General features: G+C 36.8%; 2 protein-coding genes across 2 annotated transcripts; one reads left to right on the top strand and one right to left on the bottom strand.

The window, feature by feature from the left end:
• Positions 1 to 8,363: 8,363 nt before the first annotated feature.
• LOC132278578 (1,4-dihydroxy-2-naphthoyl-CoA thioesterase 1) lies at positions 8,364 to 10,504 on the top strand. Its single transcript, XM_059780437.1, has 3 exons — positions 8,364 to 8,616; positions 8,701 to 8,892; positions 10,027 to 10,504. The coding sequence occupies exons 1-3, from the start codon at positions 8,443 to 8,445 to the stop codon at positions 10,177 to 10,179; spliced, it is 519 nt and encodes a 172-aa protein (XP_059636420.1). The 5' UTR covers positions 8,364 to 8,442; the 3' UTR covers positions 10,180 to 10,504.
• A 147-nt stretch (positions 10,505 to 10,651) lies between these two features.
• On the bottom strand, positions 10,652 to 11,770 carry LOC132278502 (uncharacterized). Its single transcript, XM_059780331.1, has 4 exons — positions 11,412 to 11,770; positions 11,248 to 11,298; positions 10,940 to 11,073; positions 10,652 to 10,844 (listed from the first exon to the last, which is right to left on the bottom strand). The coding sequence occupies exons 1-4, from the start codon at positions 11,694 to 11,696 to the stop codon at positions 10,796 to 10,798; spliced, it is 519 nt and encodes a 172-aa protein (XP_059636314.1). The 5' UTR covers positions 11,697 to 11,770; the 3' UTR covers positions 10,652 to 10,795.
• Between the last annotated feature and the right edge of the window lie 649 nt (positions 11,771 to 12,419).

Here is a 12,419-nt window from a genome sequence, read left to right on the forward strand (position 1 = left end):
TACGGTCACAAGACCCCATACACCGATGCATAAAACTCACACACACCATGGTCACCGTTCCATGAAACATCAACCCATTCTAAAGTCATGTCTTAAGCACCGCACTAAAATGCAATAAGAGGATCGGAATGACCACACATCGAATAACTTAATCCATGACCTAGGAACCCACGGCATTCGTTCGATAAGAACTAGCACCCAAACAATCTCGGAACAACCGAGTTCCCTGCCTATTCAAGTCATAACCCAAACAGTAAGCTACCTCATATCAAGTACTCTACCATACTAGTAACTATCATATGCCCGACCGTATATATAAATCCATGTACATTGTAATGACCCGGATTTTCGGATAAATTTTTTTCCGTTGTCTTTTCCCTTCTGAGTTTGGTTTCTTGTCGATTAGTGTCGTCTCGAATGCTCTGGAATGACTTCCGAGACTCTTTTCTTTGGATTGACAGTTTTCTTTGAGGATCGAGTCATTTCCACATTTTTCGTTTTTTGACACTATTCATTTTTCGTCCTTTTTCCTATTTCGTCTTTTTTCCCTATTTTGTCTTTTCCCCGTTTGTTACTTTGTTGGTGTAACCACACTTCTTGTGTTCGGAGTTGGTTTTTTACTTCACCTATCTTCATTCTCAGTGGTTTTCATGAAATACGTATCTTTACTTTTGTAGTAAAGTACTCTGGTTGCTCCCGGTATCCATAGGGGCATGAATGCACAGGTTTTTGGAATCTTTTTCTTTTATTGGGGTGTTTTTCATAAATATATTTTGAAGATATTTATTTTACGGGTTTCTAAGAAAATATCTTTTTGGAAGATATTTTCATTCTGGGGCAGTTTCGCAGTTTTCACTTTTTGGAGGGGTCATTGTGCAATTAATGAAAGTTATTGCTCAATGTCTTGTTTTAAGCCTGGATCCTCGTACGGGATTCATTTTCACTTTTCATTGAGTCATGTACTCTTGGAATTTCCTCCTGGTCGATGTTTTCCAGTTTCAGGGTTTCTGGCCCCGGTTTGCGCCAAATTTGTTTGGGGCATAACTTTCTGCTCGGGACTCGGTTTTTAATGTTGTTTCTTCCGTTGTTCATATTTTCTCATTTTGAATCTTTTTTGTTCACGGAGTTTTGCCGTTTGAGTGCATCTGCTCAAATTTCACTTTTCCGGATCTAGCGGGACCCGTTCGGGGCACTTTTAGGGTTTTTCTATAAATAGGGTGTGAGACAAGAAAATATATGAGTTTTCTCTCTCTTTCCTCTCTTCTAGCCGGAATTCATGGTAGCCATGGCTGCCATCTTCTCTCTCCTCTTTTAGTCTACTTTTCCTTGATGAAAAGTCTTCGGCCGTAACGTTTATTGTTCCCTTCGACGTGCTTTACCATTCCTCCTTATTAGAATTCAGTTTTGGCCATTTCTTGAGTTTGAGTTTGAATTCAAGTTGTGATTTTGATGGGGCTTCCATGGGGGTTATGTTCACGGTGTTGTCCCCGACAAAGCCTAGAAGTTTCGTCGGATTCGGAGCACATTCATTTTGGTGGGGATTTAAGATTTCATCTCAAATGGAGGTAGGGAATGTTTTAGGATTATTTGTGTGTTGTATTATGTGTTTCCCATGATTATACAACCTATATGTTTGCCTTGTATCAAATCTAGAAAGTTAGTAATTTTTATTTCTTTGTATAAGATTTAAAATTCATGATGATATATAACTTTGATTTGGATTGTGGCATGCTAGAAAGTTTAGTTTTAATATATTGGTTAACATATATTAAATTAGGATTAATTAAATAAGAATTGCACTTTTTAATTAATATTTATCTTTTGTGAAAGATTAAAGTTCATGGCCATACCTTGCATGAATTCAACTTGTGTTATGCTTTTAAATCATGTTTTAATATGTTCTTTAACATACTTTAATTTAAGAGTATTTGGTTGAGTATGAAAATCTAGAAGGTTTAATTATTTTTATTTAATTAAACTATATCTTATTGTTCCATGGATTTAATCATGTTTTAGGAGTTGCTACTATTTTAAGATCATGGATTTAGACTTGTGGTATATTCACTTGATTATGTTTTAAGCATTGAAGATCATTGTTGCTAAATTTATATTCATGTGAACTTATTTCCAAAATTGAATATATGACTGACTTGTGTAAGGAATTGTATACTTTGTGTTGACATTATGTATGTCATTTTAGAATTGAAACTTAAGACATGGATTGTGTGGTTTCAACTTACTTGTGCATGGAAGGTGATTTCGTGCATTATATAAATTAAGTATAAGTTGTGAACTTATTTGGTATATTTTGGATTCTTTTGGGACATTGTTGTAACATGTGACATAGCTAGAGTTTGGCTCTAGTGCGGGAGGTATGAGTTCTCCCCAATTGAGATAGTGCGTACTTAGGGTGGTTTTCCCTGCGGGTTAGTGCCCGGAACAACCATTTTGTTCTCAGCGAAAATCTGAGACGTGATGTCCAAGTCTTCCACTATTTGTTTTCGCATTCAATTCCAAGTTTGCAATCGTGTTTATATTGTGACTTGTAGTTTTGGCTATTGGCGATTTGATATTGTTAAGTACATTTATACTAAATTGTTATATTTAGTTGACCTCACACTTTTAGATTTCTAGTTGATAGTCTAGAGAATCTATGTCTTGATGTGTGGTATTAGATATTCTAATTATACTAAATTGCTATATTTAGTTGATTTCGCATTTTAGATTTTAAGTTGATTACTTGGAAAATCTATATCTTGTTGCTTTGTGTAAGCATATTCCTATATTGATGCTTGGTGTAAGCATGTTTCTATCTAGTTGCTTTGTGTAAGCATGTTTCTATCTTGTTGCTTTGTGTAAGCATGTTTCTATCTAGTTGCTTCGTGTAAGCATGTTTCTATCTTGTTACTTTGTGTAAGCATGTTATATCATGTTGCTATGTGTAGCATGCTCTTATGTTGTTGAAATTGCATAAGGATGTGTTTTATGCTAGTAATGATCATAGGTAGTTAGGATGCTCCCTAAGTCTCACCTTTGACATAGACGTTAGGTGGAATGAACCACAATGATTAAATCATGCAAACTTGTAAAACTTAGGTCGATGCATGCTCATTTCCTACGAGCAGCTTTATGTTGCTCACCCCTACGTTACTGGGGCATATTTCAGGTACAGGGCACGAGATTGGTGAGTTGCATATGCTTTGGGTGAATTGCAATATTGAAGTTTCTTTGGAGGCTTTCTTGTTCACATGCAAGTGTTAGCATGTTTAGTTTTGCCTATGTAATGAAATGTTTCTAGCTTGGAGGTTTGAAATGTCAAAATGTTGAAAATGATTTGTAATAAGGCCGTAGGCCATTGTAACATGTTTAAATGTTGTTTTTACACTTACGTGCATGTTCACATCTCCACACACTTGCACATAATGCATTTTGATCATGCAATGGGGGTTCCATTTGTGACTTAGGAACTTTTCTTCATTTTAGTGCATAACAGGTTCAAAAGCACATTTTTGAGCCATTTCGGTCGACCGAAATGCCACTTCGGTCGACCAAACCTCTTTGAATTTCAGTAGAACAGTAATTCATCTCATTCCAGTAGCCTTTTCTACAGTTTGGAACCATTTCGGTCGACCGATGGTTCATTTCGGTCGACCGAAACAACCAAAACCTCCAGGTTTGTTTTCAGCTCTCAACATCTTCATTTTGGTCGTCCGAAACTCTATCTCGGTCGACCGAAATAGCCTTCTTAGGTGTATCTTCCAAGTTGAGTTTCAGTACTGGTCATCCGACTTCAAGTGATCATAACTCCTTCGTAGATTTTGAGTTAACTTTCCAATGGTACCAATGCAATTCTCAGATTCCAATCACAGTGGGAGTTATTCATGTTTTAGTGAAGTAGTGTCAGTTTTCGCTTCGACCGGGATATGGCATTTTGTGGGATTCTTGTCCAATGTTCTTAGAACCTCTTGGAATGTTGTGAAATGAATAAATTAGGTTGTTTTCACCTTATTTGACTTGTTTAGAGTCAAATTTCTCCTTTTATTTGTGAGGTGGCCATTTTGCCCCTTGGTTCACAGTTTTTGGCCGTTTTGACATTTGTTTCCGCTTTCATCCTCTTTGAGCTTCGTGGCTTCAAGGAAGGTCACATTGGTGTTTTAGAGATGGTTTATATCTCTAAAGACTTTGGTTTCATCTTTTGCTTCTGCATTTCGGATCCGTTATCGGATCAACTTTCGATTCATCACTGACGCACCGGGTTGAAAAACTTGGGCCGTCACATAAGTATAGTAATCTGCAATATACATCATGACATAACTGTGTCCCTTCGCTTTAAGTTAAATATCATGCCTTCTATCTAGTCATCATTCTTTCATATATAAGATATATACTTGCATAAACCATGTATAAATACCCGTCACATTACCATTTAAAACATGATTGCACAAACCCCGTGCCAAAATCTAATTTTCTGTTTTCATAAATTTTCAGGGAAAAGTCTGATATAAGGGGCATTTCGGGTATTTCACATGAAAATAAAATTTTCTGTCAACACGGTTATATAGAAAACATGATTTTTTTTGGGGGGGGGGGGGGGGGAAGAGGGTTACTTCACAACATTTTTCCAAAAAATGTCATCTAGGCCCTCAAAAGCCCCTTTGAAACTCAAAAATCTGTGCAAACCATTGGATGTCAGAGGGGGGCTGCCATGGCATGCCTTGCGCGCGCGCCGTGGGGTGCCCATGGCACCCTTTGTGGCAGCTTTGCTGCCCTGTTTTATTTTGGCCATATATTCCTCGTCTGGACTCTGAATCAGGCGATTTTTGAGTCTATCTTCGTTATTTTTTTGTTTTCTATGGTGTGCTCGGTATCACCCACTTTTATTTTGAAATGATCATTTTACCTCTAGGGTTGTATTTGTCCGTTTTTAAAACGTCGCTTCTGCATCTTGTTGTCTTTCGAGTTCTATAGCTTCGTGGGAAGTTACATTCATGTCTTAAAGATGATGTGCATCTTTAGAGACTTTGTTTTCTGGGTGAAAAGACCATTTTGCCCTTGGGGCCATACTTGGTCTATTTTCAACCTAGCTTCCTTTTTCGTTCTCGTTGAGTTCCATGACCTCATGGAATGTTACTTTTATGTCTTAAGGATGATGCGTATCTCCAGAGACCTTGGTTTTATCTTTTTTTTTTTCCGTATTCAGGATCTGTTTTTGGGTTATCTTTCAAGTCATCACAGGACGCACTGGCTTGGAAAACCAGGGCTGTCACAAAACGGTTCAAGAAAATCATGGAACTGGTTCATCTTTGGCAGCCCCTTTCCTTGAACCTACGCCTAAAGATGAAGCGGTTCAAGAAAATCATGGGACTGGTTCATCTTTGGTAGCCCCTTTCCTTAAACCTATGCCTAAAGATAAACCGATTCAAGAAAATCATGGGACTAGTTAATCTTTGGCAGCCTTTTTTCTTGAACCTATCCCCGAACATTATTTTGGTCCTTTTTGCTTCCAGTCTCGTTCTCGAACTCGAAAATTGGTCTTTTGACCTTAATGCCCCTGTCCCAACTCACGAACATGAATAAATAATCATCCATCAATTTAAAACATCTAATAATACTATCATGATCACCAAACGTTATTTATAAGTCATGTTACATACAAAAGTAGTCCCAAAAGAACATATATACAAGTTATAGCCTTCAAGGCCTCATTACAACGCCTTACAAATGAATAGTTATCAACTAAGCATTGGATACAAAAGTTTACAAAAACTTTCATCCGTTAACATTAACTAAGCTCGTGAGGGTCCGTCATCAACCATGTCTCTGTCATAACCTAAAAAATGTTTAAGGAAGGGGTGAGCACGGATGTGCAATAGAAGATATCTAAGGCGTCAACTTTTGACTCCCTTGAGTCACACATCACACATTGAGGATTATAGGATGTCGGGATATTACTTGGGGGATATTACGGAATTCAATTCACATTTCAACCCAATCAATGGCATAGGTACAATTCCACATTTTACAAATGAAGATGTAATGCAATACACAACTAATCCCAAGCTTAGTCTCAAACCGACCCCAATCCCCACCTACGCTAACTGACTTTACCGAGCTGAGATAGATACTATTCCTAGCCTCAATATGATGACCATTTCGGGCCTAGTATCAACGTTATACGTCCTACATTGGCACGCGCTCCCTCTAGGTCAAGTTAGCACCGAGCTCGTGGTACCAGGTCCATTTCTAAATTCCTCTTTCCTACCCATCCTAAGATGGCTAACTTGTCAATCTCTTTTAATTTCCTTACCATTCTAAAATGGTTTAAGTGTCCTCCTCATTCAATTTCTCCACTATATCATGCATATGTATCAACTTCTTCAATTACTTCAATTTCATTCATACACTAACAATGACATAAACATGACATTCTTTACAACATGAACTCAATCATGTTATTTCTCACAAAACAATTACTAGCATGCTCATAATAGATTTCACATCATCACTGTCATGCTAACATTTAAACTTAGCATTTTAACAACTTAGGAATATTATGTTTCACACTTAGCACATAAGGCACATTTAATTACTACATCTAAGCATGCTTTCATTACATCATCTTCAATTGTCATGTTATCACAAAACTTGCATTCAATATAGAATAAATGAAGAATTAAGAGAAGATTACTTAACAAAAGGCAAAGTTTTGAAGCATTAGAAGTCCCTACCTCAAGTGTGCTAGCCAAACATGCCCTTAGCCAAGCCCTAATTTTAAAATTCTCCTAGCCCTTGCATCATTGGTCTCAAATGGAAGCCCTCTCCAAGCTCTCCAACTTTCCCTTCTAGGGCTTCATCAATCTCTCATTGAAAACCCTTCAAATCCAAACTTGAAACCATGGAGACATATATGTGTATAGTTGTATATAAAATATAGAAAGAAAAAGAGAAAAGATAGGGAGAGGAAGAAAGTTGGCCGAAAATAGGGAAGGGGGGTGTGATGGTGTTGTCTTGCTTTTGCCCAATTGGTCCATATTGTGCCAAGTGTCACTCAATGGTTGATTACTAACTTTAGCCAAAGTTACTCAAATGCCCATGCCCTTCTATTACAATACCATCTACATCCCCAAAATAACTCCTCTAATACACAGATACATGTATATGTATATACATAAGAAATGTACATAATGCCCCTCAAGGACGATGGTAAAACCGGGAGAAATTCCTGAGTCCGGAAATCATCCCAACTTTCAAAAAATTCTAAAATTAATCCCGTCACTTCTAATTGACTTAAAATAATTAAAAATACAATTCTAAAACTCTCATCTCAAGAAATGACCTAAACAGTCCTCAGGGCCCGCGTGGCACGCAAAATGAGGTTTATAAAATAAATAATATAAAGATTCAAAAAAATCTTGGACATTACAATTCCAATCTAGCTATGTAGTCTCCGTCAACCACCGTCAATCGCCTTGTCAAAGAAGACCTTATGATTCCCAACCCTCAACGCGTTTTACTAGTGATCGAGAGAAGGAAGTTGGGGAAAAGGGTTTGTTTCTAAAATTACAAAGATGCCCACAATTTTGATGATGTGGTAGGTTCCATTGGTAGGTTCAATTTTGAGGATGTGGTAGGTTTATAAAATAAATAATATATATATATATATATACTCAGTTAGAGAAAAAGAGAGGGTTAAATTTTAGGATCTTTTGGTCATTTAAAATGAGTGTCTTTGGGGTAGTTAAGTCATTTTATACATAAAACAAAATCAACACAAAGTTAAAAGGATAATATTGTCATACAGATTAAGTCTTCAAAATATGAGTGTAAGTTAAAACCAAAATATCCAGAGATTTGACCTAACTTGAAGGGAGTGTCAGTGTAATTTATCCTTAAATTAAAGACAATATGAAGGAAAAAAAAATTCTAAAAAAAATGATAAGAAATAATAAAATAAAAACAAGTTCCCATGAGAATATCAACACCTTCGTCTAAAACGACGACAGATTAGTGTTAGTTGACAATTGACAGCAACACATCATGAAAATTGGCCATTGGAGTTTGGGCTTATAGATAATGGCCATTGGAGGAGAGCTACCACCACGACGTCGTTCCTGTTCGTACAATGTGTGAACAATTGCCCTCTATCCTTCAAATTATTCACCGATAATATGTGTATTAAAAGATTTGACTTTTTGGAACGTTGGACAAATAGATAGGATGTGAGGCCAACAACCTCTTCCATCCACACACACCCCACACCTACCCCCCTCAACAGTCCAAAACAACCCTTTCATCATATCACACACATACATGCTATACAATCAATTATATGTATCAAATGTCCAAGTCATGATAAAGTCATCACCACCCATTGCTGTTTTCACATTAAATATATAATCATTCTATTCCGCGGACTAAATAGATAGAGATAAAAAGAGAGAAATGGAGTCCCCACCACCTCCACCGCCACCACCCCCACCACCATCATCATCATCATCAACGCCATTGAAAACGGAGCTTTTGGATGCTCCCCTGAATGCAATTGGCTTTCAGATTGAACACCTGTCACCGGATAAAGTCTCCGGTCGCCTTCATGTCACCCACAACTGCTGTCAGGTAAAAGGGTATTTTGAAGAATTTCTGACAACAATATCTTTGGATTCCAAGTTCTAACAATTGGGTAACGATTGAATTCCTCAGCCGTTCAAGGTTTTGCACGGAGGAGTGTCGGCGTTGATAGCGGAGTCACTGGCGAGCATTGGGGCTCACATGGCCTCCGGGCTGAGGAGGGTCGCCGGAATTCACCTCAGCATCAATCACTTGAAGAGCGCTACCCTCGGCGACCTTGTACTAGCTGAAGCCACCCCACTCAACGTTGGCAAAACAATCCAGGTCCCTTAATTATTAATTCACCTCATCACTATCATGCATAGCTAGCTATATGTCTTGTTATTCCATTTTATATATCACTTCAATATTTCATATACTAAGATGATGAATTAATTTGAAAACAACAAAAGCAGTAGTAACCATTCATGATGTATAGGGATGCTTCTACCTACTTCCCAAATTAGTTTTTAACTAATTATATCCTAAAATATGTTTCACTTTTTGTAATTTATATTTCCATGTATATTGAAATAATTGATGAGCATGGATTTAAATGGGAATGGCTTAACAAAAAAGGTCAACTGTTGACAGTTTGAGACAGACTCTGCATAAACAAAGATCCAACAAAAGCTTATCTTATTTGCCTGACTCCCCTTTCTCAATGATGATGATCTATGTAACTAATCTTATCCCAATCTTCAATTTCACTACTCAGAAGAAACTAACCACATTTAATTAATTAAACCCAAAAAAAAAAAAAAAAAAAAAAAAAAAAAGAATTATCAAGAAGAGCAATGGAACGAGCATTTTTATCCCAATAACACCAGTGGTAGTTTCTCATTTCTTTGTTGATTTAAAATAAAAATAGAAAACTGTCTGTTTACATCTGCCAGTTTTAGTTTTCTCATGATAATTTTAGGCATGCTTGATTTGTCACTTAGAAAACATTAATAAAAGACAATTGTTTGCCTTCTCTTTAATTGATTCTTTAAAAACTATCAACCAAACAAATTTTTGTAAGATTCCGGTAATATAGAAAACTATCACGAGAAAATTGAACCAACCAACGTGGACCATTGTTTCCAATTCCTCGTCTCCACTCAATTTCCCTCAAAACCTTTGACCCTTTGAGAATCAAGACTTTGATAAGATGTTAAAACCACTTTTCCCAAAAAGCTAAAACTGTTAAGGAATCAGTGTTCCATCTCTCCTTGTGCCAATCACTTTTACACACTCCCACTTCTCATTGTGTGCTGTGTGGCAGACCAGCCATGACTGCAAGTGATTGAACATGTACCGTACTCATAGTGTCACTTATAGTTTACTTTTCTATTTGGTTTTAAGTTTTTATGGTTTTGTCACTTAAATTTATAATCATGATTGCTAATAAGATCTAGATATGGCATTTTGTAGCAGGTATGGGAGGTAAAGCTCTATAAGACTGAGCCTTCAAACTCAGAGAGGAGTTGTTTGATATCATCTTCGAGGGTTACTCTTCTATCCAACATGCGTGTGCCAGAGCATGCCAAAGATGCCGGTGAAAATCTTAAGAAGTATGCAAAATTATGAGTCTATGCTGTACTGTTTCCACAATCAACAGCAGTAACAGCTTCAATAACACTAGTCCAAGCAAGAAGATTTGGTGTGGGGCATGATTTTCTGCCAGGGTGCAAAAGTACTAGTATAAGATGACAATTATTTGAGAGGTACAACATGAGCCCAGCAACAATGAGCTAGATCAAAAGAGAATAAAAATGTCCTTTTGCACTATTGGTTAAGAAATGTCCTTTCCACTGCCTAGTCCGTAACTCCATCCACAGTGAATTTCTATGTGCAACTAATGTTTGAGATTTTTGTGCAACTACTTTCTATATGCCATCAAATGTTTTTGAGATTTTTGCACAACTTTGATAAAGCTGAACTGAAAACATATATTTACACAAACAAAGTTGATTCACTCATCAAGAAGTTGGCATTTCTTATTCATCTTTTCAGGCAGTAAACTAACTATTACAGGAAAAAGGGACAAGTCGTGAACATATATTTCAAGTGCTTACTTCATAGAAAAGAAGTCGGATACATATAAATATACATTACTAAGATTCAGGAAACAATATATGTATTTATCACATTAGAAAGTTGATTACAGGGTAATTTCTTGTACCAAATTCCAAACCAACTGAACCTATTGCTTCCTGTATTTCTTTCCATGCTGATTTCCGGATATCTTTTGCCTTCAAAAGCCATAATAACAAAAATAAAAATATGCGCACTTAATTTAACAAAATTTAATTGAGGAGCCAATACAATAATTATACGAAAGGATTACCTGAGATTGGTAAGTTGTTGGGTTAATTCATTCATCTCGAGGCCGGAAAGTTTGAGTGAAGACAAGGTTCCAGGTACCTCTACTGATGCTACTTGGACCAGTTTATCCATTGATACTGCCATTCTTCTAAATGCCTACATACACATAATGATAATTCTTGATTATGAAAACCATTCAATACAAATTTTCTTCATTTTCCCCAAAAATGTGGAAAAATAAACACTGAGACCCAAAAACATTCAATACAACATAAACAATGAAAAACTAAGACTTTACAAAATAGGGTTAAGTAGAAGAGAGATGCTTACGCTCATAGTTGGAATCGAGATCACAGCCAACAAGAAAATAGCTCCAACAGCCTAAAACAAATGCAACCAAGCTATATGTTATACATATATGTGTGTAACTTAAGCCAACTATATATGTGAATTAGTATATTTTAAGCAAGGAAAAACAAAGGAAAGTGTTTTACCATGGAGAGGACGAAGAGAAGAGAAAGAAGGCCCAATTCAGGAGTGGGTCGAACAGTTATCCGTTTACCCAATTCAATCAGCGGAGCTGAACGAACCATCATCGATTGCCAAGCTGAATTGGGTCTCCATTTCTGAACCAGCTCTGAGATTCCATTGCCTCCGACGGAGGCGAAAATGATGGAAGAGGCAGTTCTGGGTTGTCGAATCGATGCCCGATTGCGATGTCGGCGCTCCGGATTTAGGACTAGCGGGTTGTTGAACAGTAGATAACAGCCTCCCACCATTGTTGGTTGAGAGTGAAGGAAGACCTAAGAGAGTGGCTGAAACAACGTCGTTTTATTGACCACACAGAGTCGTCGTCTCAAACCAAAAGTGCACGTGACATGATATTGACTTGTGGTGTTTCATGGAGCAATAAAAAAGGAAAAATTATTGGGTGGTTGATTTCAATCAATTAAGAAACACTATAATTAGGGTAAATTACACTCACATCCTCCGAAGTTAGGTTATATTTTAATTGTAAAAAAATTTTGATTTTAATTTTCCCTCACACCCCAATTTACTTTTTACCTGCAAATTGAACCTTTTACCCTCAATTTTTTAATAAAAAATATATATAATCTTAAATGATAAAAGGTCCCTCTGTCTATATATATACGGTTTGTACACGTAATCCCAAGATCACCATGTCATTTATGGTCCCTAGCAATCCTAACTGTCCAAACACACACATCAAAACCTTTTCTCTCCTCTCCCTACAGACCAATCCTCTATAGATTCTTCGTCATGATTTCACCCACATTGCCGATTGGGATTTTTGTAAAATTCAATCAATGAATTATACAAAACATATAATTAAATCTATTTTTGTGAGATTCAAAGGACAGTACTATTGATGACCAGTCATTTTGATAGCCATTTGATTTGATTTCATTCTTATCTCTAAATTATCATGTTATGTCCTCACTTTCACACCGACCACATCCCCACCTTACTATCTGAACGGC

The sequence above is a fragment of the Cornus florida genome, unplaced genomic scaffold (genome assembly GCF_030987335.1).
Source record: "Cornus florida cultivar Cherokee Brave unplaced genomic scaffold, ASM3098733v1 CherokeeBrave_3.0.0_Hap2_Chr01, whole genome shotgun sequence".
Lineage (NCBI taxonomy): Eukaryota > Viridiplantae > Streptophyta > Magnoliopsida > Cornales > Cornaceae > Cornus > Cornus florida.